The 27273-nt window shown below is 45.8% G+C and overlaps 1 protein-coding gene across 2 annotated transcripts in view; it reads left to right on the plus strand.

Annotated features, from left to right (window-relative positions):
• The window catches only part of OLFM3 (olfactomedin 3), a 202830-nt gene that overhangs the window by 130654 nt on the left and 44903 nt on the right, over positions 1-27273 (plus strand). The window contains exon 1 of one of the 2 annotated variants that reach the window (XM_063135626.1): positions 257-445. The exons of the other annotated variant lie outside the window; for it this stretch is intronic. Within the exon in view, the coding sequence (XP_062991696.1) occupies positions 275-445 (171 nt within the window). The 5' untranslated portion in view covers positions 257-274. Of the gene's footprint in view, positions 1-256; positions 446-27273 lie in introns of those variants that run through there. 2 annotated transcript variants of the gene reach the window in all.

The following is a 27273-nucleotide window of genomic DNA, read 5'->3' on the forward strand; positions in this document are numbered from 1 at the left end:
CACCTCCATCTCCCTCCCGTCTCTCCTTCCCTCCACAGAAAAAAAAAGCTGCAATAATCACAGGCACATAAAAGGATTGCGTATCTGTGGGCAGCGTGCTTCAGCATGTGGTGGTAAGAGAGAAGACTTAGAAGCTCTGCTGGGAGGGGGGGAGGCTTGGAGGCTGTCTGGATGTGTGTTTTAGTGGATGATTAAATCTGGGGAGGCTGATCCCCTTTCATGCTGTGGATGTTGTGAGCTGCAGGCACGCCTCTCCCTGCCTGCCTGCACTAGGATGATAATCAGTCACTATGAAAACTCATTAGCCTCCACAGCAATGAGTCCTCCACTGCTCAAGCTTGGTGCTGTCCTTAGTACCATGGCAATGATCTCTAACTGGATGTCCCAAACGCTCCCATCACTGGTAGGACTAAACACCACAAGGCTGTCCACTTCTAATACTCTAGTAAGTAACTTCATTCTCTTGAAAGCTTTCATATGGGGTCAGGGCAGGGGTGGGAGGGGGAACATTCTGCTAATATTTTTCTTGAGGAGATCACGAAGTCTATGATGTTGAAGTTTACATCCTTGTAAATCTGTTTAAGAGCCTTGGATGGGGAGGGGAGGTTTAATACTTAACTATTGCATGTTGCAAACAAGTCCCTATAACTGCAGAAAGAATCTTTGCAGACTAGCTGCAGGAGATGATTTTTAAGCGGACTTCAGAATACTTGTCTACAAAAACTGTTATGGCAGGAAAGTATTAAAATATTTAAGGTTTTCTTGTTTCTTTTGGTAGGTTCCCCCCCCCATTTTGCAGGATGCTTATTCCCCAAAAAATCTTGCTGTGGTTATCCAGAGGAAAATAGATTAGACAGGTTTATTTTCCTGTTGTCGTTTTCTTTTCTTATAAAATCTATCAAATGCAGCACAGCAGAATCATTTCTTTTTCTCCCTTGAATCACTTTTCAATGCAACATTTAAATATTACAGAATAACAATTAAAAGTAAGAGGTGTTTTTTTTCAGGGTGGCAAAAAGACCCAACACAACAAACTTGCAAGCAATCTGTTTAAGGAAAAAAAAGCCCATTATTATTCCTATATTACTGGCTAGAGAGATGTCCTGCTACTTTTCTTAATGGATTTAATCTCCCATTATTATGACTCTTTGCTGTTCATATACGATGTGTGCCAGTAAACCTTGCTCAATGTGAAAGCAGCCAGTTCCAAATTGCTCTTGTCTCATTCTGTGGTCTTAATATTGGCTTAATAGCTCAGTGGAAGAACGGGTGAATTCTGGGTCCTCTGCCATATCATTTGATGAAAGAGAGCTAATGAAAGTTTGAAGAGCAAGCACTTAACGAAATCTCCGTGAGGATTCCTTCCTGCATACCTCTGCTACGTTCACTGTGATTGCAATCAAATATTGAGGCAAGAGCAGCCCGGTGCTAAATTTCGCTGGAAAGCTAAACATGTGATTTAATTTACGGATCAATGTTGAATTTGCTGATAGCCTGTGGACAGGAGAAGATAATTACAGCAGTTAGCTTTTAGTGCTGTTTCTCTGGACTGCTTGTTTTGCTGTTTTTAAGGACCTTCTAATGTAGTGTTTAATGAAGGGAAGATGGGTAGAGAGAGGCAAGATGGTCCTGCATATTTTTCAGAAATACAACTCAATACCACCCAACCTTTGTAGGTACTGAAGTTCAGGGTTTATTTGAACCATGTATCTATAGCTTGACCAAAAGTGACCCAGGAAAGATCTGGTCTTCACCTAGGGTGAACTTGCATAGCTAGGGTGACCATATGAAAAGGAGGACAGGGCTCCTGTATCATTAACGGTTGTATTGAAAAGGGAATTTCAGCAGGTGTCATTTGTATATATGGGGATCCTGGTGAAATTCCCTTTTCATCACAACAGTTAAAGCTGCAGGTGCCCTGCCCTCTTTTAAATCTGGTCACTCTAGTATAGCTCCTTCAGCTTTAACTGTTGTGATGAAGAGGGCATTTCACCAGGTTCTCTGTATATACAAATGACACCTGCTGAAATTCCCTTTTCTATGCAACTGTTAAAGATACAGGAACCCTGTCCTCCTTGTCATATGGTCACCCTAGCATAGCTCTTTTGACTTCAGTAGAGCTGTATCTGATTAAGGATTGGGAGTATATAGCATGCTTTTTTCTCCCCCACCCCCATTTTTTAAAATATTTGACTACAGCTTTCATTTTTGTTAAGATGGAAAATTAATTGGGTTTACTTAAGATTGAGGGGAAGAGGCTGAAGGAAGGGACAGAAGTGGCACCATTTGTAAAAGCTGCATAGTAATAGAATGCACAATATGACACAAGTGTGATTAATAAATCAATAAATTCAGCAGATTTACCTGGATTCCCCAATGAAGAGTGGTTGGCAGTGCCGGTAAAACAAGAGAGGGGCACCAGGGGTAAAAGAAGGCAGAGGAAAAAGACAGCAGTCTGGCCTTCATGTCTTACTACAAACTACCAAAAAGGTATAGAACATACTTTAAGAACAGGTGCAGGGGTATACTTATGTTTCAGGGCCCCTGTGCTTGATACCCAGAAGTACCTATAAATAATCTGTGCTCACAGCATTTCTACAGCACATTGGAAGCCCTTCTCCTATATTATCTCTAATTCCTGCAACAGCCACATAAGGTAGGCCAATATTATGGTTCCTCCATATTGCAGATAGAGGTGAAGAGAATAGTGTCTTGTCAGTATTTACTCCAGACAACTTATGGGCCTGTGATTCTAATGCACAAGAAAACTAAGTGCTGATTACAAATCCGTCTCGGCTAAACTGAAAGCTGATTACAAATCCGTCTCGGCTAAACTGAAAGTAACAGATATCGGGAGAAGCAAAGATTCATCTTGTTGTAAAGGTTTGTACCCTTTCGGGTGCTTTGCTGCACATATTGCATTAAAAAAGGCAGAACAAAAAGCCTGCTTTCCTTTCTTTCCCCAGCTGAGCTGAAGAAATATCTCCGTTTTTCCCTTTCCATTTGCTGGTCGTATTGAAGGTGAAGGAATCTGAAGCTCTAGCCGGAAAAAGGAAAAAGCAGCTATCATACATTTACTGTGCACCAATTGAAATGAAGGGACGGTCATGTTCTTGCATGGCCCCCATTCAATTCCATGGGGCCTGTGCAGGAAAATGTCAACTGTGCTCCTTAGAGACCTGAGCAACAAGGAAGCTAAAAAGATGCTACTTGTGATCAGATGACGGTAATACTTTTGACTATAGCCCTGGTACCGAACCCTCAGTAGTCATCTGAAATTGAAACAAAGCCAGCATAAATGTAGCTCCACTCACCCCCTTTCATCATGTTACCCGGATCTCTCTCACTCCTCTCCTCACTCTCCACTTTTAGCATTTTGTTCCTCTTCCCTCTCTTTCTTCCTTTTCTCTGCTGTTTCCCTCTCATATGGGGTGACCACATGAAAAGGAGGACAGGGCTCCTGTATCTTTAACAGTTGCATAGAAAAGAGAATTTCAGCAGGTGTCGTTTGTACATATGGAGAACCTGGTGAAATTCCCTCTTCATCACCACAGTTAAAGGTGCAGGAGCTATACTAGAGTGACCAAATTTAAAGGAGGGCAGGGCACCTGCAGCTTTAACTGTTGTGATGAAGAGGGTATTTCACCAGGTTCCCCATATATACAAATGACACCTGCTGAAATTCCCTTTTCAATACAACTGTTAAAGATACAGGAGCCCTGTCCTCCTTTTCATATGGTCACCCTACTCTCATACCACATCCCTCAGGCTATATTTATAGGTTCCTGGTGCAGGGACCTTCCTCTGTAAAGCACCAGGGCAGGCTCCTGAAGGCACCTCACAAATTTGAGAACAAGAATAAGAATGCAAACATGGACTTGGTGCTATGATGGTTTCCTTCTTTCAAATCCCTCCTCAAAATCCACCTTTTCCATGAGGCTCTTTTCTCAATTCTAATTGTCAGTTCTGACTTGCCACATCCAGACAAGAGCTTTGGGAGGGGCTTGTAATGCTCCCCTCCAAGGAGAAGCAAGATTGAAGAGTCCCTAAATTCTTCTCCAACATGGATTAAAATCTGAGCCCAAAAAGTATTCCCATCTTCCTTCCCACCCTGTCCACGTCCTTTCCCTAGTCACCAAAATATCAACCCCATCAACTTCCCGATTCCCAAAAGCCCCCTGTAGGGACAGAGGAGTATTGTCCCTTCCCTCCTTCTCTGGTGTGCTCCATGTTGTCACATGATAATGGTGTTCCCACGACTGGCCAGTAAGTCTTTAAGGCTGGGTTGGGCAACTTGGGGCCCTCCAGATGTTTTGGCCTGCCACTCTCATTGGCTGTGCGGGCTAGAGCTGTTGGGACATGTAGACCCAAACATCTGGAGGGGCGTATGTTGCCCACCCCTGTCTTAGGGCGAAGGTATTTCCAGGGGCTGGTAGGGAGAGGCTTTCGGAGATCGTGGAAGGCTGAGCTTATTTTCCAAATGTCAGATTGGCTCAGAAAATAAACGGAGATTACTCCAATTTGTGAGGAAATAACCACGCATTTCTGAAATAATTGGACAGAAGCTGAGGTCAAGGGAAAGTCCACTCAGCTCTAACCCTAACCAAGCCGAGGTGCAACTGCCTTTCTTCCCTTTCATCCCTTTGTCTCTCCTTCCTCTTCCTCTGTGGCCTTCCTTGCTGTCAGTTTTAGCTTACAATCTTCACGAGAGGAGGAGGCTGTCTGTTTCATAACTTGGTGTCCCCATCCGTCTCGCACATGAAGTGTTGAGGCTTATGTTTATTTTTGTGTCTCAGGCATCCTTTTCTCCTTGCAGCTTCCTCCATTCCCCCCCCCCTTCCTGCCAACAGTAAGCCTGCATTTGTAAGGGTCAAGTTGGCAGCTTTTGTTTGGCCTTGATGCTTCAAGGGGTGGGAGGTAGCATTTGCCTGAAATTGGGATTAAATAACAGATGCAAAGGAGAGGAGGCATTGTTGCAGCACAACTGTGTACACTTCTTTATCCTCCTTTACCTGTTTTGTTGCTGTGCCATTTCTCTTATGAACAGATTCCCTTCTAAAATCATAAAAGAGGCTGTAAATAATATTTACAAAGAAAAAAGGAACTGGAAGGCACTAAAACACGTTGGCCTAAATATAGCCTAATATCATCAATCATTTAAGCCTGCATAGCCAATCACAATACCTTCCATGGTGCCTAAGGAATTTTCTTTGTGCTAAATATGCATCAAATGAATGGGGAACTTATTTGAAAACATCGTCTAGTGATTACTTTTAGAATAGCACAAATTTAGAGTGCGAGATGGTGAGGACTCTTCTAGGCTCATCTCACATCTACACTTGATCTCCTTCAGGCTCAGGGAAACGTTCTGCATTTTCACCCCCTTTCCCCCTCTGTGCAGATTTGTCCCTCTCACTATCCAAATAGAGACAGTAAGCCCCCTGGGGCGGGGACTTTTCCTGATTTGCTTATGTTAGCCTCCTGTATAGATGGCCCTATAAAAAATGAATAATCGTTGTGAGATGTAGATTGAGTGAGCATCACCATGATAAATACTTACATTTGTCACTTGCCCTATCTCTAAGCCTCAAGGTGGGTAGCATCAATTCCTGATCTCATTTATCCTTAGAATTGTAAGGATAATTCGCCTGGCGCCTACACTGTACTGCTTTCGTCACCAGCTGAAGACCTTTTTATTCTCTCAATATTTTAACACTTAATTTTAACTTAAATTTAAATCTTACTGTTTTAACTCTGTATTTTAATCTTTTATCAATTTTGCTGTGTGGTTTTATCCTGGTTGTGCTTTTTATACTGTATTTTGTAATTGTGCTTTTAACCTGTTGGTTGTTTTATTGTGGTTTTAATTTTTGTGAACCGCCCAGAGAGCTTCAGCTATTGGGCGGTATGAAAATGAAATAAATAAATAAATAAATAAAGGAGATCAATGTTGTGCCCAGTTTTCAAACTGGGTACTGAAGCCTAAAGATAACCAAAGATTCAAAACAATGAGTCTAAAGCTGAGCAAGGATTTGTACCCATACTTCCCAGGCCAAACAGCAACTAGCTTATTGCTAAGCAATATAAGTGTAGCATAGGGTGACCATATGGAAAGGAGATGCAGGAAGAGAAGGGAAACTCCATGAGGGAGTGAAAAAACAAGCCGAAGGCAGGGGCGGAACCAAGGATAATCTTGCAAAATGTTTATATAGAAAAGGGTTTAATGAAGGATGCCTACGTGTTTTGGACAGAAAACGTCCTTCCTCAGGGCTTATTCAACAAGGTTTTTGCAGCAGACAACTGCAAAAACCTTGTTGAATAATAGGGATGTGCTCCGCTCCGATTAGGAGCGTAGAAGCAGTAGCGGATTGGCCTGCTCCGCCTTACCCAGAGGCGGAGTAGGAGCGGACCGCGGACCCCCTAGAAGCAAGGCGAAGAGAAGCGACCATTTTTCGGAGCTCCGAGTTCAGGCGGAGCGCTCCGGTCGCCATCTTGAAAACATTTCGCCATAGGATTGCATTGCGGCAAATAATCGCGCATAACTACGTTGTTTTTGAAGCTATCGTTCTGGAAATTCTTGTGCACAGAGAGTCGTGGATGGGGGTCATTTTGAGACCACTCTCACCTCTCTGCGTGCTGTGGTTCACGTGCAATATTTTTTTAAAAATCGGGTCAACCGCGGGGCTCAAACTGCGTTTCGGCTTTTCGCCCATAGGATTGCATTGAGGGAAAGAATCGGGGATAACTGGGGGGGGGTTTAAGCTATCGTTCTGAAAATTCTTGTGCACAGAGAGTCGTGGATGGGGGTCATTTTGAGACCACTCTCAACTTTCTGCGTGCTGTGGTTCACGTGCAATATTTTTTTAAAAATCGGGTCAACCGCGGGGCTCCGTTTCGGCTTTTCGCCCATAGGATTGCATTGAGGGAAAGAATCGGGGATAACTGGGGGGGGGTTTAAGCTATCGTTCTGAAAATTCTTGTGCACAGAGAGTCGTGGATGGGGGTCATTTTGAGACCACTCTCAACTTTCTGCGTGCTGTGGTTCACGTGCAATATTTTTTTAAAAATCGGGGTTTGGGTTTTTTTTATTTTTTTTTTTTTATTTTTTTGGAAGCGATGACAGGCACATTCAACTCCCAATCCTGATGAGAATTGATCTCCTCAGAAAGCATCCTCCTCCAATCCCAGCGTTGGAGGGGGGACTAAGGCAGACCCACCCTGAGAACTTTCTGTTTTGTGTCTCTTTGTGGGTTGGCGTTCGTGGAGGGAACACTTACTTAGCTAGTGCTCCTGCTTTGGAGATAGATTAATTTAATATAGGTTTAGTTTGGCGCGTGTGTGTGTTTGTTTGCTTCTTTCTGACTTGTAGCTTAGTTTGCCCTGTGTTTTCCCCTTACTTTGATTTAATATAAACTTTATTTTTGAATTTTGGAGTGTGTGGTTGGGTTGGTTGCCCCCCCCTTCCCTGTATTAAAGCCTGACTGTTCTGCTTTTGTGAAAGCTTTCTTTTGAAAGCATACACACAGTTTTTGTCCCATTTCCCTACATTTATATTCTTAAACATATTTTATTATATTCTTTCACATAGTCCATTAGTATATATTCTCATACATATTATATTAGTATTCATATTTTGTTCTTCTTATAGTAGTGGTTGGTTCTTTTCCCCCCTCCCCTCTCTTAAATCCTGATTGTGTTTCCTTCTATCTTCTATATACCAAATATACCAAAAAAATTGGATTCTCTTTTTCTTCTCTGTGTAACTTCGACGGAGTGGGCTGCTTTTGTCAAGTTCAACAGGCAGCCACAGATTGAGCATTTTGGGGAAAGCATACGCACACCATTTCCCTATTCTTAAACATATTATTATTATATTCTTTGACATAGTCTTAGTAGTCTATTAGTATACATTCTCATACATATTATAGTAGTGGTTGGTTCTTTTCCCCCCTCCCCTCTCTTAAATCCTGATTGTGTTTCCTTCTATCTTCTATATACCAAATATACCAAAAAAATTGGATTCTCTTTTTCTTCTCTGTGTAACTTCGACGGAGTGGGCTGCTTTTGTCAAGTTCAACAGGCAGCCACAGATTGAGCATTTTGGGGAAAGCATACGCACACCATTTCCCTATTCTTAAACATATTATATTATATTCTTTGACATAGTCTTAGTAGTCTATTAGTATACATTCTCATACATATTAGTAGTAGTAGTATTCATATTTTGTTCTTGTTATAGTAGTGGTTGTCCCATTTCTTGTCCCATTTCCCTACATTTATTAGTAATATTCTTAAACATATTATTATATTCTTGTAGATATTCTTAGTAGTAGATATATATATATATATTAGTATATTCTCATACATATTAGTAGTAGTATATTTTATTGTTCTTGTCCCATTTCCCTACATTTAAACATATTATATCTTCTTATACATATTCTTAGTAGTACCTTATACATAGTATTAGTAGTATTAATATTTTGTTAGTCATCATGAAAAGAGGAAGCAGGCGTGCTGAAAGCAGCAAGGCTCAGTCTGCCAGCAGTAAGCAGGCTTCCTCTCCTCCTGTGAAACTCAAACGGGCAACTCCTTGGCTGACTGCTCCAAAACAGAAGCAGGACAAGCAGCAGGCAGAGCCACTCTCTTCTGCAACTTGTGCCCGGCGTTCTCTTTTTGAGGGTGGGAATGGGAAAAGTGCCCGTTTGCAAGAGGCACGTGGCAGCAGTGCCATTAGAGGAGGAGGAGTATCCCCAACTCCTTCATTCTCCTTTCAGCCCACGAGCCCGATGATGGACCTAGACGAGGTCCTCAGCACAGTGGAGGGGGGGGAGGAGGAGGAGGAGGCGGTGGGCCTCCAGGATGTGGGGGCTGAGGAGGAGCAGCAGCAGGCCGAGGCTCTCTCCCCAGTCTCATCCCACACCCCTGTTTCTGTGGCAACACCAGAGAGCTCAGGCGGGCAATTGGTGGTGTCACCACGGAAACGAAAGACAAGCATCGTGTGGGACCACTTTGAGTTGGGAGCGGATCCCCGCTTTGCTGTCTGTCGCCACTGCAAACTCAGCCTAAGCAGGGGTTCATCGACAGGGCATTATGGAACCAGCAGCATGAAGATGCATCTTAAGAGGCAGCACCAGTCGGTCTTGCTGGGGAAAGAGGCGGGCAAGGCGACTGGTTCCAGGGGAAAGCCGAAGGCGGCGGCTGCTGCTGCTGCTGCTGCTGCTGCTGCTGCTGGCACTTCCAGTCTCAGCTCTCCATCTCCCATCCCCACAAGGGTTAGGCAGGCAACCCTGCCGGAAATGGGGTGGGGGAAGTATGGAACCACAAGATGGCGTTTTCCAACGCCCTCCCAGATCACCACGTCAATCGGTGAGATGGTGGCGTTGGACGACCAGCCATTCAGCCTCGTCGACAACGCAGGCTTCAAGAGGCTGATGGCGCTTGTGGTGCCATACTACAAGCTGCCGTGTCGCACCACCCTGAGCAGGCGGGTGGTGCCTTCCCTGTACCGTTCCTGCAGGGAGTTAGTGCTGGGTCGTCTGTGCCAGGCAGAGGCACGGATGGTGCACTTCACCTCGGACATTTGGTCCAGCGAGGGCGGAGTGCACGCTTACCTGTCCCTGACGGCACACTGGTGGGCAGCCGTGGGGCAGGAAGGATCCAGCACTACAGGGACTGGCAAGGAGGGCTACTGCTGGGCCCTCCTCCACACGCAAGTGATGGACCAGTCCCACACGGCAGGGGAGATTACGGAGGCCATGAACCGCATGGTGGATGGGTGGCTAGCTGGGCAGAAGGTCACCCGCGGTTACATGGTCACGGACGGGGGAGCCAACATGGTGAAGGCGGTGCGCGACGGCGGATTCGAGGGCGTCCGCTGCATCGCGCACGTCTTGAACCTGGTGGTGAGGGATGGCCTTGGGATGGGCAGCAGCAAGCCCAACCTCGGTCCCCTGTCCGGGATCCGTAACCTCCTGGAGAGCTGCAGAAAGGTGGCAGGCCATTTCCACCACAGCGTCAAGGGCAGTCGCTTGCTGCGGGAGAAGCAGGAGGAGTTGAATCTCCCGCAGCACAGGCTAGTGCAGGATGTGGTGACACGCTGGAACTCCACCTACCTGATGCTGGAGCGGATGGTGGAGCAACAGCGTGCCATCCACGACTTGTTCAGGGTCAGGGACATGGGCGTCCACCACCTGGGCAAGCAGCAGTGGGACGCCATGTCCCAGCTGGTGGCGGTCCTCAAGCCGTTCCTGAACGCCACCGAGACCCTGAGCAAAAGCTCTGCCCTCCTCAGCCAGGTGATCCCTGTATGCAGGCATCTCCAGAAACAGATGGGCGACTTTCTGGAGTACAGGGATCCCGTCACCGGCAGGCGCTTCGAGCCCGAGGTCCGCGAAGCGGTGACTAGGCTGAGGGACGGCGTGACGCGGAGGCTGGAGCCCATCCAAACCGACAGGGTCCACATGTTGGCAGCCATGTGCGACCCTCGTGTGAAGGATGGGCTTTGTGGGCCAAATAGCAGGCAGCACTGGGTGGAAACGCTGGTGGGCGAAGTGCGGGCGGCATGGGCCAAGAGGGTGGGGCAGAGTGAGGCAGAGGAGCAGGCCACCCCTCCCCGCAGCAGCACCAGCAGCACCAGCAGCAGCCTCACCTGCATCCCTCCCAGCAGCAGCACAGGCGAGGGGTATTGGGAAGAGGCTCTGCACACCGTGTTTGGGCAGAGACCCTCCCCAGCCACCAGCCAGGATGACGCTGCAACCACCGTGCAGCGTTACCTGTCAGAGCCCATCGAGGACTCCTCCATGGACCCCCTGGCCTACTGGTCATCCCGTTTTCAGATTTGGCCGGACCTGGCGCGGGTGGCCATGGATCGACTCAGCTGCCCACCCACCAGTGTTCCAAGCGAGAGGGTGTTCTCTATGGCGGGCGACATAGTGACCCCTCACCGCTCTCGCTTGGAGCCGGACTTGGTGGAGCAGCTGGTCTTTCTGAAGGGCAATCTCCCCCTGCTGGGATACCCCACCCTCAAGCCCTCGTGGGAGTGACAGGCAGGCTCCCTTTAATTCCACCCCTCCTTGGGTTGGCAGGCACACTACAGTTCAGGCAGGCTGGTTTTTTCTCTGTAGGCACTAGGCAGAGTTTGTCACCGTGCGTGTGTGTGACTGACTGTGAGGGCAAAGCACCGCACTTGAGTTCATTTCATTTCTGTGGCGTCCGGTACAGCTTAGTCAACTCATCCGGATAGTTTTCCACCCAGTTCCAAAAGACTCCATTTATTTATTTATTTATTTATTTATTTATTTAATTAATTACATTTATATACCGCCCCACAGCCAAAGCTCTCTGGGCGGTTTACAACCGTTTGTCCATGATTGACTGCACGTTTAGGTGAGGTGCAAGCAGGGGGCAAGGCAATGCCTGGCACCACCACCACCACTAGCCAGGCTGCCTCTCTCCAGCAGTCCACGGGTCGCCCTTTGGAGTGCCCTGGGAGTGGAAGACGTACTCCCTGATCCAGAAGTATGGTTTTTTGAGAAGCAAACAGGCGAGTCCTCGCCTTTGAGAAGCAACCTTTCACTTGAACTCATGGAAGTCATTGACTTCAGCACAGCCACTACATAGAGGCTGTGGACCTCTGGGTGACTCCATCAGTGTGCTGATTTTGAGAAGCAACCTTTCACTGAAACTCATTCACTTCCCCAATTGAGGGTGAGGGAGGTTACACTCCAGCAGTCCACGGGTCGCCCTTTAGATAGCTCGGGGATCAAATGGAGTCCTTGATCTGTGTGCTGATTTTGAGAAGCAACCTTTCACTGAAACTCATTCACTTCCCCAATTGCGGCTGGTACTCCAACAGTCCACCGAACGCCCATAGCACAGCCACTTAGTGCATAGGGACAGTTTAAGTTTCCTCCTGAGAAGTGAGCACTCACTTCAACTCATGACAGCCATTGACTTCACCACAGCCACTACTGCGGATGCTGTGGTCCTCCAGGATGTGGGGATAAGTAGCAGTCGCTGGTCGAGCTTCTCTCCCCAGTCTCATATGGAGCAATTTTGAGCTCTCACTTCGACTTCAAGTTCAGACACTTGAGCACAGCCCCTACGGTGGAGGCACAGCTGGCCGTGCCTCTCTCCCCAACCACTGACTGCACAGGGACAGTTTAAGTTTCCTCCTGAGAAGTGAGCACTCACTTCAACTCATGACAGCCATTGACTTCACCACAGCCACTACTGCGGATGCTGTGGTCCTCCAGGATGTGGGGATAAGTAGCAGTCGCTGGTCGAGCTTCTCTCCCCAGTCTCATATGGAGCAATTTTGAGCTCTCACTTCGACTTCAAGTTCAGACACTTGAGCACAGCCCCTACGGTGGAGGCACAGCTGGCCGTGCCTCTCTCCCCAACCACTGACTGCACAGGGACAGTTTAAGTTTCCTCCTGAGAAGTGAGCACTCACTTCGACTCATGACAGCCGTTGACTTTACCACAGCCACTTCCTGGTGGATACTTTGTTCCACCACGATGTGGGTGAGGAGGATTAGTTGCAGCAGCTGGCCGTGCCTCTCTCCCCAACTACTGACTGCATAGGGACAGTTTAAGTTTCCTCCTGAGAATTGAGCACTCACTTCAACTCATGACAGCCATTGACTTCACCACAGCCACTACTGCGGATGCTGTGGTCCTCCAGGATGTGGGGATAAGTAGCAGTCGCTGGTCGAGCTTCTCTCCCCAGTCTCATATGGAGCAATTTTGAGCTCTCACTTCGACTTCAAGTTCAGACACTTGAGCACAGCCCCTACGGTGGAGGCACAGCTGGCCGTGCCTCTCTCCCCAACCACTGACTGCACAGGGACAGTTTAAGTTTCCTCCTGAGAAGTGAGCACTCACTTCAACTCATGACAGCCATTGACTTCACCACAGCCACTACTGTGGATGCTGTGGTCCTCCAGGATGTGGGGATAAGTAACAGTCGCTGGTCGAGCTTCTCTCCCCGGTCTCGTCCCACCCCTCTTCCGCTGTAACCCTGTCTTTGAGAAGCAAGCTGTCACTTCAACTCATGGACTTCCCCTATGTGCGGGTGGTACTCCAGTAGTCGACCGATCGCCCATAGCACAGCCACTTAGTGCGTAGGGACAGTTTAAGTTTCCTCCTGAGAAGCAAGCTGTCACTTCAACTCATGGACTTCCCCTATGTGCGGGTGGTACTCCAGGTGTCCACCGATCGCCCATACCACAGCCACTTTGTGTGTACGGACAGTTTAATTTTCCTGAGAAGTGAGCACTCACTTCAACTCATGGACTTCCCCAATTGCGGCTGGTACTCCAACAGTCCACCGAACGCCCATATCACAGCCACTTAGTGCATAGGGACAGTTTAAGTTTCCTCCTGAGAAGTGAGCTTTCACTTCGACTCATGACAGCCATTGACTTCACCACAGCCACTTCTCGGTGGATGCTTTGTTCCACCAGGATGTGGGTGAGGAGGATTAGTTGCAGCAGCTGGCCGAGCGTCTCTCCCCAGTCTCGCAATTCAAGTTATCTGAGAAGTGAGCTTTCACTTCGACTCATGGACTTCCCCTATGTGTGGGAGGTACTCCAGCAGTCGACCGATCGCCCATAGAACAGCCACTTAGTGTGTACGGACAGTTTAATTTTCCTGAGAAGTGAGCACTCACTTCAACTCATGAAACTCATGAAAGCCATAGACTTCCGAAGCAACCTCTCTCTCCTCAGTCTCATCCTCTTCCTCTTCCCCTTCTGCTGTAACCCGTCTTTGAGAAGCAAGCTTTCACTTAAACTCATCATTCACTTCCCCAACTGAGGGAGGTAAAGTCCAGCAGTCCACGGGTCGCCCTTTGGAGTGCCCTGGGAGTGGAAGACGTACTCCCTGATCCCGAAGTATGGTTTTGAGAAGTAAGCTGTCACTTGAACTCATGAGCCTCTGTGCAAAAGCTGTCCTTGTGTGTGTGGTTGTGAGTGTTACTGCAGCTGCCTGTCTCGCTGCGAAAATGAAACAGGCAAGTCCTCGCCTTTGAGAAGCAACCTTTCACTTAAACTCATGGAAGTCATTGACTTCAGCACAGCCACTACGTAGAGGCTGTGGACCTCTGGGTGACCCGATCAGTGTGCTGATTTTGAGAAGCAACCTTTCACTGAAACTCATTCACTTCCCCAATTGCGGCTGGTACTCCAGTAGTCCACCGAACTCCCATAGCACAGCCACTTAGTGCATAGGGACAGTTTAAGTTTCCTCCTGAGAAGTGAGCACTCACTTCAACTCATGACAGCCATTGACTTCACCACAGCCACTACTGCGGATGCTGTGGTCCTCCAGGATGTGGGTGAGGATTAGTCGCAGCAGCTGGTCGAGCTCCTCTCCCTGGTCTCGTCCCACCCCTCTTCCGCTGTAACGCCCTCTTTGAGAAGCAAGCTGTCACTGAAACTCATGAAAGCCATAGACTTCCGAAGCAACCTTTCACTTCAACTCATTGACTTCCCCTTTGAGAAAAAGCTAAGCTCCAGTAATGCACCGTTTTTCCGTGGGACAGCTCTCTTTCGAGAAGCTGCACTGCATATGCAGCAGTGCCATGGCTTTGAGAAGCCGAGACCCATCCCAGCCACCGGGAACCGGAGGAAAACTCCAGCAGTCCACGGGTCACCCTTTAGATAGCTCGGGGATCAAATGGAGTCCTTGATCTGTGTGCTGATTTTGAGAAGCAACCTTTCACTGAAACTCATTCACTTCCCCAATTGCGGCTGGTACTCCAACAGTCCACCGAACTCCCATAGCACAGCCACTTAGTGCATACTAGGGACAGTTTAAGTTTCCTCCTGAGAAGTCAGCACTCACTTCGACTCATGACAGCCATTGACTTCACCACAGCCACTTTGTGTGGGATGCTGTGGTCCTCCAGGATGTGGGGATTAGTAGTAGTCACTGGTCGAGCTTGTCTCCCCGGTCTCGTCCCACCCCTCTTCCGCTGTAACCCTGTCTTTGAGAAGCAAGCTGTCACTTCAACTCATGGACTTCCCCTCAGAGAAAAAGCTAAGCTCCAGCAGTCCACCGATCTCCCGTAGCACAGCCACTACGTTTCCTGAGAAGTGAGCTCTCACTTCAACTCGTCTTGTAGTGCGCCCGCCGAGTTGAGCACAGCCACTACAGTGGAGGCGCCTGCCCGCCTGCCTGGGAGCCATCCTTGTGAGGTAGCTGGATCTGCTGGGACTGACTCCCCCACAGATCTATGGCTTACTTGTGCAAGGTACCAGCTTTTCTGGGCCCGCCAACCCATGCCTGCCTGCCTGTCTGCCCGCCTCCCCCGGGGTGCTGCTGTGGTGGGGCATCTGCCAGGACTGACTCCTCGCCTACTCTGCCTGCCTCTCTGCCCGCCTGGTGCCTGGTTTGCTCCCAATCGTCCTCCTCTGTGCCCCTCAAGGCGTAACTGCTGGCTTAGAAAGAAAGAACCAGCCATCTTTGCCTCACTTTGCGCCCACTTATGGGTTGGTTTGCTATGCGTTAGTGCTCAAGCCATCCTTGCGGCACTACAATGCATGCTGCCTGCCTGCTTTCCCTCCCTTCTCCCCTTCCCGCCTTGCAGCGATGGTGTATGTGTCTTGCTTTGACTAAGGGGAGAAGTCCTTCCTGCGCTCACTTAGACTTTATCAAATTCAATAATCCCTTTTTCAAACGTGCCAGAAGATTTAGGGTTATCTCGTGGCATGTTGGGATTGCCTTGGAACTGGCCCCATTGAGCTGTCTGCAATTGCAACTTTAAATCCCTGACATACTGGAGTGTTCAAATTTCAAAAGTTCCCCTAACATCAGGGGATGATGGGATTGCCTTGAAACTTGGTGTCCATGGGGACACATGGGTAAGCTGTCATGGGACCAAAGGATAGGTTTCTAACGTGCAAATTGACGTAGTTGTAGAATGGGACTTGATTTGGGGTGAGTTAAAAAGTTTAAGCCGCGCCAAAAATCAGGGGATGATGGGATTTGCTTGCAACTTGGCGTGCATGTGGACACATGGATAAGCTCTCATGGTGCCGAGTTTGAGGTTTCTAACATGCAAATTGACGGAGCTATCCCAAGGGGTGTGAATGGGGTGCCCGATTTTCATAAATTCCCCAAAAATCAGGGGATGATGGGATTGCCTTGAAACTTGGCGTGCATGTGGACACGTGGATAAGCTATCATGGTGCTGAGTTTGAGGTTTCTAACGTGCAAATTGACGTAGTTGTAGAATGGGACAATTTGGGGTGAGTTAAGCCATGCCAAAAATCAGGGGATGATGGGATTTGCTTGCGACTTGGCGTGCATGTGGACACATGGATAAGCTGCCCTGGTGCCGAGTTTGAGGTTTCTAACATGCAAATTGACGGAGCTATCCCAAGGGGTGTGAATGGGGTGCCCGATTTTCAAAAATTCGCCAAAAATCAGGGGATGATGGGATTGCCTTGAAACTTGGCGTGTGTGTGTATACGCCCATGAGGTGTCATGGTGCCAAACGTGAGGTTTCTAACTTCAACGGAAAAAAAGTTGTTTACTTTTTTAGCTTTCAATGCAACCCTATGGGGGGGCAAAAACGGAGCTCCGGATCCGGATCCGGAGCTCCGAGCGGAGCGGAGCGGAAGTGGGCGGAGCGGGGGCGGGGCGGAGCGACCCGCTCCGAAAAATGGCGGATCTGCAAGTGAAGCGGAGCGGGGGGTCCGTGCACACCCCTATTGAATAAGCCCTGAGGAAGGACGTTTTCTGTCCAAAACATGTATCTTTCATTAAACCCTTTTCCGCCCCTGCCTTCGGCTTGTTTTTTTCACTCCAATATGGAAAGGAGGACAGGGTTCCTGTATCTTTAACAGTTGTATATAAAGGGAATTTCAGCAGGTGTCATTTGTAGGCATACAGCACCTGGTGAAATTCCCTCTTCAACACAACAGATAACAAAAGAGGGCAGGGCTCCTGCAGCTTTAACTGTTGTGATGAAGAGGAATTTCACCAGGTTCTGCATATATACAAATGACACCTGCTGAAATTCCCTTTTCTATACAACTGTTAAAGATACAAGAGCTCTGTCCTCCTTTCCATATGGTCACCCTAGACCAGCAGTAATCAGGGATAATTCTCTGTTAAACTGCATTTATTTCCTTTCCTCTAATCGACATTTTTCTGCCCTGAGTTTTCCCAGTGAATTGTAATAATAAATTGTTGAGATACAGGAGTCCTGTCCTTCTTTCCTTATGCTCACCCTAGTGTACCTTAGACCTGTAGGAATGAAAAACAAATCTGTTTTCCAGTAGCAGAATTTCCTTACATCTGCAGCAGAGTTATTCATTATTTACCTATTCCTCCTGTATTTTTCTCTGAGAACCACCTTTCCATTCCATGGCTTGGCCTTGCCAGCCACACAGCAAACTTGTAATCCATTACTGTTATTATAAAATGTAAACTGCCTTTAAGTGCTTTGGCAGAAAGGTGATACATAAAAGTCATAAATAAACAACCCACATTTCAAAGGTTGCACATTGCTCAGGAAGTGGTCCAGACACGAGAGAGTCTGAATCAAGGTGCTGGATTTGACTTACCCAACTCAGGACCACAGTACTTGATAGAATGCCTCTCCCAGAATGAACCAACCCATACACTACACTCTGCATCGAAGGCCCTCCTCCAGGAACCTCCTCCAAGAGAGGCTCAGAGGGAGGCAACAAGAGAGAGGGCCTTCTCGGTTGTGGCTCCTCACTTATGGAATGATCTCCCTGGCGCCAACATTGTCAACTTTTCATGACAGGTTAAAACTGCCCTCTTCTCTCAAGCATTTTGCAGCACACGCGGAGTTATAAATTAGGACTTGGGTCATCTTTGGCTGATGGTTTTTAATTGTTTTAGGTATATGTTGTTGTGTGTGCTGTTTTCTTTGTGTGAATCATTTTATACTTTATATAATGTATTTTAATGGTTTTACCGTGTCGTGCGAACCATTCCTAACCATGGTGGCTACATAACCATGGTTCAAACATGCTCACTAACCACTTGCTGTGAAAGGGTTAGCGGCCTAACCATGACTTAGCGTATTGTCTGAACAGGCCCAGCATGTTGTGTGAACCATTCCTAACCATGGTGGCTACATAACCAGGCTCACTAACCATTTGCTGCAAAGGGGTTAGCAGCCAAACCATGGCTTAGTGTGTCCTCTGAACAGGGTCAATATTTGGTGGCAAACCCAAGATTGCCACCACATCTCCTCTTGACAAGGAATTGCAGCGAATCAGGGCTTCCTGATCAGTTTGTCTGTATGATGCATGCATTTCTGTTGCATTTTGGGTGGGGCTACTTTTAAAAACAGTGATGAAGCTGCAGTTGTCCCAAAACAGGTCTGCTACAAGGGTCTGAATAAATTAACCATTCATCAGCTGCCCTGGCTCCCGGTCCATTTCTGGTACCAGTGTAAAATGCTGGATTTAAGCCTTAAGGAACTAAATACTGTGAGTGCTGTTTCTTGTATTTAATAATAATAATAATAATAATAATAATAATAATAATGTTATTTATTACCCGCCTCTCCCTTTGGATCGCGGCGGGGAACAACATTAGTACAGGAATCAACACATCTTTAAAATTCTTGATTTTACATTAATCTGGGTAGGCCTGCCGGAAAAGGCTAGTCTTCAAAGCTGCCTTAAAATCACAGAGGGAGTTAATATTACGAATCTCCTCTGGCAGGCCATTCCACAATCTGGGGGCGACAGAAGAAAAGGTCCTCTGGGAAACTGATGTCAGCCTAGTCTTGGCTGACTGGAGTAAATTCTTCCCAGAGGACCTGAGTGTGCAGGGCGGACTACATGGGAGAAGGCGATCCCGCAGGTAACCTGGACCCAAACCATTTAGGGCTTTAAAAGTAATGACCAACACTTTGTACTTTGCCCGAAAACTAATCGGCAGCTAGTGGAGTGGTTTTAATGTTGAGGTAATATGCTCACCCCTAGATGTACTGGTGACCAACCTGGCTGCCATATTTTGAACTAGTTGAAGTTTCCGAACTAGGTACAATGGTAGCCCTATGTAGAGCGCATTGCAGAAGTCAAGCCTTGAGGTTACCAGCATGTGCACAACCAACTTTAGGTCTTCTGACTCTAAGAAGGGGTGCAGCTGGCGTATCAGCCAAAGCTGATAGTAGGCACTCCTGGCCGTCGCATCTATCTGGGCTGTCATTTGGAGTGACGAATCCAGGAGCACCCCCAAACTGCGAACACAGTCTTTCAGGGGGAGTGTAGCCCCATCCAGAACCGGTTGACACACCTCCAAACCTAGGTCAGAGCCCTTGACAGCAAGCACCTCTGTTTCGTCTGGATTCAGCTTCAGTTTGTTTTTCCTCATCCAGCCCATTACCGCCTCCAAGCATTCATTCAGAGGTGACACACTATCCATAGCTGATGCTGTTATTGAAGGCATAGAGAAATATATTTGGGTGTCATCAGCATACTGATAGCACCCCACCCCATGCCTCCAGATGATCTCTCCCAGCGGTTTCATGTAGATGTTAAACAACATTGGGGAGAGGATGGCACCTTGTGGTACGCCATACAACAGCTCCTTTTTTGAGGAGCAACTATCCCCAAGCATCACCATCTGGAATCTACCTGAGAGGTAGGACCGGAACCATTGCAGCACAGCGCCCCCGATTCCCAAACCCCCCAGGCATTCCAGAAGGATACCATGGTCGATGGTATCGAAAGCTGCTGAAAGTCCAAAAGTACCAGCAGGGATACACTCCCCCTGTCAATACTCATGCGGAGATCATCCACTAAGGTGACCATAGCTGTCTCAACTCCGTATCCTGCCCTAAAGCCGGTTTGAAATGGGTCTAGAAAATCTGTATCATCCAAGACTGCTTGGAGTTGGAAGGCAACTGCCCTCTCAATCACCTTGCCCCAAAATGGAAGATTTGATACCGGTCTGTAATTATTAAGGACCAGGGGATCCAGGGAGGGCTTTTTTAGAAGAGGCCGTACCACTGCTTCTTTTAAACATGATGGAAAACTCCCCTCCTTGAGAGATGCATTAATCATATTTTGTAGTTGTAGTCTAACTGCATCTCCTCCCTGGGCGACCAGCCAAGAAGGACAGGGATCGAGAGGACAGGTTGTCCTCCTTACTCGTCCAAGCAGCTTGTCCACATCCTCAGTACTCACCAACTGAAACTGATCCAGTATAATCCTACTCACAGAGCTGCTGGACACCTCATCTTCAGCTTCTGTTATAACGACATATATTTATGCTGCTTTTGATGTGATGGTCTTATATCTTCTTTTGTATTCTGTGTGTGTGTGTTTGATTGAGTGAGTGTGTGTTTACTGTAAGCTGTTCAGAGATTTTTCTATGTTTTGGGGCAGCATCCCAACGTCATGAATAAATAAGCAACCTCTTCAGTGTACATCTTCAAAATGGAATGCGTGAAAGGCTTTTACATTCTTTCAGTGCTGCTTATATTCACACTTCCAAAATAGCACTTCTCCTGAATTTGGAGAGTTCCAGATAGTTTTTAAAAGTGGATTATTATTATTATTATTTTGCTCGTGTAGGAGTAAAGACAAGATTCCTCATGGAAACTCAGAAACCAAAAAGGGCTTCTAAATACACATTCCAAGTTATAGTTATGAAGGGAGGAGACATCAGCCATCTGTGTAGCTCCTTCTCTCTATGTTTTTAAATGGATACTGTTGTTTTTATACTGTTTTTTATGTTTTTGATGGTTTTTAAATTTTGTATACTTTTAATGTTTACTATTTTTAATTGTTGTAAACCGCCTAGAGAGCTTCGGCTGTGGGGCGGTACATAAATGTAATAAAATAAAAATAAATAAATAAATATGGCTAGCCAAAGCACAATAAATTCTGCAAAATTAATAGTACCATAGACACCTCAAGGTGTTTGGATGACTTAGGACACTGCTGATTTCTGGTCTCGCTAAAACAAGATGAATTCTCTTGACTCTGTGTAAATCCCAAGAAAATGGAGCCAAAATTTTGTAGCACAGGCTCCCCAACAGGGGTGAGCAGGTGTCCTCTTTTACAAAGGACAGTCCTCTGCTTGAAAGGCTGTTCAGTCCAATTCTGGTTTAAAGATAAAGAAATATAAGAACTGTTGCCCATCCACAGTTAGCACCTGGAGAGCTGACTGAACAGGTAGGCCCACAGTCTTCCATGCAGTGAAATACTGTATATATACTGTATTTCTATTTCACTTGTAATAAATATTTCTACATTTGCATCTAGAGATATAAATTAGCATATGCATATGTTATGCCTATTTTATACAAAAACGATGTCCTCTGTCTTTTTTTTTTAACTGATGCATTCCTCTGTTTTAGTGACTCATAAATGGCCACCCTAAACTAGGGTGACCATATGAAAAGGAGGACAGGGCTCCTGTATCTTTAACAGTTGTATTGAAAAGGGAATTTCAGCAGGTGTCATTTGTATATATGGGAACCTGGTGAAATTCCCTCTTCATTGCAACAGTTAAAGCTGCAGGTGCCCTGCCCTCTTTTAAATCTGGTCAGTCTAGTATAGCTCCTGCACTTTAACTGCTGTCTTGATATTTACTGTTTTACTCTGTACAGCACCATGTACATTGATGGTGCTATATAAATAAATAATAATAATAATATTAATAATGAAGAGGGAATTTCACCAGGTTCTCCATATATACAAATGACACCTGCTGAAATTCCCTTTTCTATGCAACTGTTAAAGTTACAGGAGCCCTGTCCTCCTTTTCATATGGTCACCCTACCCTAAACAGAACCACTTTGCTATTTCTTATATTTAACTTAAATATTAGAATAGCCCTGCACAACTTGTGACTTCCAAAGAGGAATGCAATGCAGCAGCAGCCATGTACACTGGCAAGATAAACCCCCAAAAAGAGAATAGTCTCAGAATGCTATAAATGAATTTATTGGAGAAAATCCTGATGTGTTTCAGGCTCTTGCTTTTCTTTAGCCCTTCTTCTTGTCTAAGAAAAAAACTTGTCTAACAATATTTAAAAAAACCTAACCTTCAACACATCCCTTTTAGTCGCCATTACAAGACAATTTGTTGCTAATAATTTCTGCAGAAATAGTTACGGGTGAGTATGTAATATTTTAACTGTTTCATACTATTTAAAACATATGCACAGGCCTTACTTGCAGTGTGCTTTTCTAATTGATTTTTTCCCTTAGTTCTGTGTTGTCTCATTCATGTTTTGTATATGTATTGTTACAGTCCCTTGAAGAAGGCTGAGGCAGGATCTACACTACTGCTTATGACAGTTTATAATGGTTATGACAACTGTTCAGGCCCAGGACACATTACATATACCATTTTCATAACGTTTTTAAAGTGTTATATCCTGCTTGGTGTAGATCGGGCCCTAATAAACAGTGAGAAGCCAAAACCCGTCAGACTCTTCTCCAATAAATTCGTTTATAACATCCTGAGACTGGGCTCCTTTTTTGTGTTCATCTTGGATGCTCACCCTGGCTAGATAATAACCACCTGGTTATTATTGTTATTTCATTGTGTGATTATTATTCAACGTATGATTTGCTCTATAGCTGAAGTGCTCAAGGCAACATACATAATAAAACAAGCAAATACAATAAAAGACATTAAAATAATATAAATACAGCAACAATCATTTCAAAATAAAACATTGCCTTGCTTGGGACTGCAAAGGTAGCAGGGGAGTCTGGAGAGGTGGAACTGTCAAGCACCAGTGAGCTACATTTGGCTTCTGGGCGTACTCCGTGCCGTCAGTTTTATGGAATAGGACGTAAGGAAACACAGGTATCAAACGCTGACCCAGATCAGACTTGCGTTACAAGCCGTCATCTCTTTGAATAAGCCGGACTCGTTCCAGCTTACAATGCTTCCAGCTATTCACAACCAGTCAAAATTGGTCTTTCCGGCTCTGTTTTGCTTTGCTTTTATTGTTCCTATTAAATCAGATCCCCTCTACCTTTACGATAATAAATACAATGGACAGAAGAACATTGCAGACCTCGAATAATTCAGCTCTAAAACTTTTTGAGCTGGCCTTAAGGCAAGTCTTTCTCTGGTGGATCGTTCTAAACGGCAAATGCACCGTTCGTGCTCCTTTTCATGGAAGATCCAGATATCTTCCCTCGCTGCTGCACCTTTCTCTGGTGGGGTGTAGACCTTTTCCAGGATTCAGTTTTGTTACTGGCGAAACTATAGCCCTTCTTGACACAGACAATGAAATTGGTGGTAGTGCAGTTGTCATGCATGATATGTTTTGGATGTCTTTCTTAAGTGTGCCTGGGTTTTGTGACAAAAGCATTGTATGTGTTAGCTTTTAAACCTTGGATATCAAGCATGGCTTTCAGAAAATTGAAAATTCATTGGAATGCTCTGAGACAGTCTTATTTTGTTAGTGTCCTGGGACCTGCAACAAAATGTTGTAGTGTGAAATGCTTCTGTTCAATGTGCCAGCCAGACATGCCCCTTTCTAAGATACTCTATTGCTTCCTTAAGGTGTTAAAGGCAGCAATCTAGCCATGCCCTCTTCCAGGATACTCCCATTCTCTCCCCCCCCCATATTTTTTTACTTCTCTGGATCTCAACAGACTCTCAGAGCTCATCTACACCAAGCAGGATATTCCACTATGAAAGTGGTATGAAAGCAGTATATAAAAGGCAGGAGCCACACTACAGCTTTATAGCAGTATTGAAGTGCACTGCAGGATCTACTGTTTTATAATGGTACTGAAGTGCACTATCAACTGTTGGGGCCCATGACACATCTACATGAAGCAGGATATTCCACTGTGAAAGTGGTATGAAAGCAGTATATGGTATTTGTCAGTGGGGCCCAACAGTTGTCAATGGACTTCAATACCACTATAAAGCAGTTGTGTGGCTCCTGCCTTTCATATACCGCTTTCATACCACTTCCATAGTGGAATATCCTGTTGGTGTAGATGAGCCCTCAGTGTTCTGTGACCCCTGAGCCTGCTCATTCCTCTTTGGGATGTTTTGGAGATTGTTTCTCCCTCTTAGGGATTTTTTTCCCCTTAAATATTTTGCTATGGTAGTATCTTTGGGCTATGGAAGTAAGCTATGGAAGTAAAGGCAAAGGCTTAAAAGTTGCAGCTTCTATTGAGTCAGACAGTGTATTAAAAACAAGGTCCAAGAATTGTGATTTGTATGTCTGACATTCAAAATATGCAGTTCTCTTGACTTTACCATTTTAATAAAATGCATCATCATCATTATTATTATTATTAATATTATTATTTTATAATTCACTTGATTATTTCTTATGAGTTAGCTTTTTTCTCTGTGGAAAGAGTTTCTTCTGTTTTTCCAAATGACACCGTCAACATCTTTGGAGGTGATATACACTAAAGTCTCTGTTAATCATCACTTATGCCAAGAATGCAGAACCTCTGACCAGTGGGCCAGATTGCAAGTGGGTAACCCCACTCCACACAGGGGAGCCTCGCAGCATTCATCCAGGGGGTGGAGCTTGTCTTTCAAGCCACACCCCCTGGATGAATCCTCTCAGAGAGCATCTCCACTGTTTGATTGGACATAAGAGTGGGTGCTCCCCTGCATGCCAGCAGGAAAATCCCCACTTTCTGTCCAATCTTAAATTCAATTAATTTAGTCTGGATCCTATTGGTTGAGCATAAAAAGGTATGTTTTAACCTATAAACATCCTCACCCACACACATGCACAGGCAGAGGCACCAGGGAATATGAATAGTCATTTTGTAGTAAGCAGATGAATAAAGGTGAAACTGACAAAGTTTGTCCCAGAACCATGCTAGTTCATTCACAGAACACTTTTCTCTTTGCTTCTACATGAAGTCCCTAAAGCCTCCCAGCAAAGGTTGTAGAATGAACCTCTTGCCATTTCCCTCTTGATAGAGTTCAGGGCTCACAAAGGGATTTTGCAGGACTGGCTTTGGAAGTAAAGGCAAACGCTGCCTTGTCAATTACACTTCTCTGCTGTTGAGTCAGGCCAGAACTACCTGCTACAAGGAAACACGGGTTCGTAAGGCCATATTGACCATATAGGCTTGACTGATTAGATTATATGTTCTAGAAGCACTGAGATATAATGCAAACACCAGCTAAGCCCTACTCAAGTGTTCAATGCCCATTGGTACCCAAACATGGGAACTGACAGTGGGCTAGCTCAGTACTGGCCACACTCAGACTACGATAGTCTGAAGGAGGCCTATACAAGTACAGCTGGATTCACATAGGGCTAGGGTGACCATATGAAAAGGAGGACAGGGCTCCTGTATCTTTAACAGTTGCATAGAAAAGAGAATTTCAGCAGGTATCATTTGTATATATGGAGAACCTGGTGAAATTCCCTCTTCATCACAGCAGTTAAAGCTGCAGGAGCTATACTAGAGTGACCAGATTTAAAAGACAGCAGGGCGCCTACAGCTTTAACTGGTGTGATGAAGAGGACATTTCACCGGGTTCCCATATATACAAATGACACCTGCTGAAATTCCCTTTTCAATACAACTATTAAAGATACAGGAGCCCTGTCCTCCTTTTCATATGGTCACCCTACATAGGGCTGACATAGGGTCCTACATGTATGCAGTGATCATGCATCAGTGGGCGCATGGCAAGCACATTCGTATGGAGCAGGGCTAGCTTATGTGGTCTTGTTAGCCCCTTTGCGTGTCCAGTAGCCCTGGAATGTTCCCCCATGTAAAAACTCCCTGCAAGTAGATAACTGCTCCTTCAGGGCTAAAGGGCCCTTCGGTACTGAGCTAGTTTTCTGTTAGAAGGGAGGTGTGCTCTTTTTTTCTTTTCTTTTTTGCTTTTAATGTAGAGGAACATTTAAAGATGTGACTAGCACTGCAATGTAAAGTAGTATCCATTCTACTCCCACAGGAGGCTACCCACCCACTACACACACACACACACACACACACACACACACACACACACACACCATTCAACACACACTGCTATATCTAGCCTAAGAAAGACATTTGAATTGGACACATACTGACTAATTTAGCATGCTACCCAAATCTATTTTCATCTCTACTAATGGCAAGTCTGTTTTGCAATATCTATTGTTTACCTCACAAATTCCTGTGAGGCTTGAATGGTACTGAAGGTGGAAAAATGCCTGGCAGTCTCATTTCTTTCTGATTCCTCAATGTATCCCACCCCACCCCTCCATATCTTGTTCAAAGCTCTTGCTGCCTTGTTTTCTGGGGGGTTTGTGTAAGATGATTCCTGCAGAAAAGCCAGGCTGCCTGCCAGCCACTGATTGTACACACACACACATCTTTTGAACCTCCTCTTCTCCTTTATGTTAAAGGAAATGAAAGCTCTACCTGGTTAACTCCAGATGTCAATACCATCGCTCCCTTTTTTGTTTTTTAAAAAAATGGATTGAGTTCCTATGTGAGAAAAAAGGCTTCTGTGTAACTTTAGAGCTCACTTTTAGCAGACGTGTGCTTTGTTTATTGTGCTTTTGGGTGAAATTGATTATTGGAGGGACTGGATGTGTATCTATCTTTGCCCTATGTAGTGGCGAGTTTGGTTTGAGGGGTATGCTGTTATGCCGTTGTGGGCGGGGGGGAGTGGGTGTGAAGTTCATTCATTCATTTATTACATTTCTATATCACCCTATAGCAAAAGATCTCAAAAATAATAATAGTATTTACATACAAAAATATCCCAGGCCCCCTTAAAAAGCTGTCAAATTCTTAGGATAGAGGAAAGTCTTAATTTGGCCCCAAAATGATGACAATGTTGGCACCAGGTAGACCTTAGTGGTAAGAACATTCCACAATCAGGGGGGCACCACCGAAGAGGCCCTCTTCCTTGTTCCATCCTCCAAACCTCCCTCAGAGGAGGGCCACAGGTGACAATCATACAGGTAGATTCATACCAGGAGTTTTGTTGTATTAAGTATTGCTGCCACAAATCGTGGAAGTTGATAGGAAGTTGGTAGGCTGTAACCTATGCTGTCTTTCTTGCGTTTTTTCACGTCTGGGAATGGGTCCAGCCTTTTCCTGAATAGGATTACCTGTGAGAAATGAATGGCACTCATGCAGTAGCTTCAGAAAAGAGGACACCCGTGAGATCTTTTCTGTGTTTAGAAAGAGGTGCACCTCGCCTCTCGGGTGGGTATATGTGAGCTCCCACCAGTGTCAGTCAAAGGCTGCAGGCAGGGGTAGCCTTGTGCAAGGCGTGTGGCCTCCAGTTATGTTCACCAGGCCAC

The sequence above is a fragment of the Elgaria multicarinata genome, chromosome 1 (assembly GCF_023053635.1).
Source record: "Elgaria multicarinata webbii isolate HBS135686 ecotype San Diego chromosome 1, rElgMul1.1.pri, whole genome shotgun sequence".
Classification (NCBI taxonomy): Eukaryota; Metazoa; Chordata; class Lepidosauria; order Squamata; family Anguidae; genus Elgaria; species Elgaria multicarinata.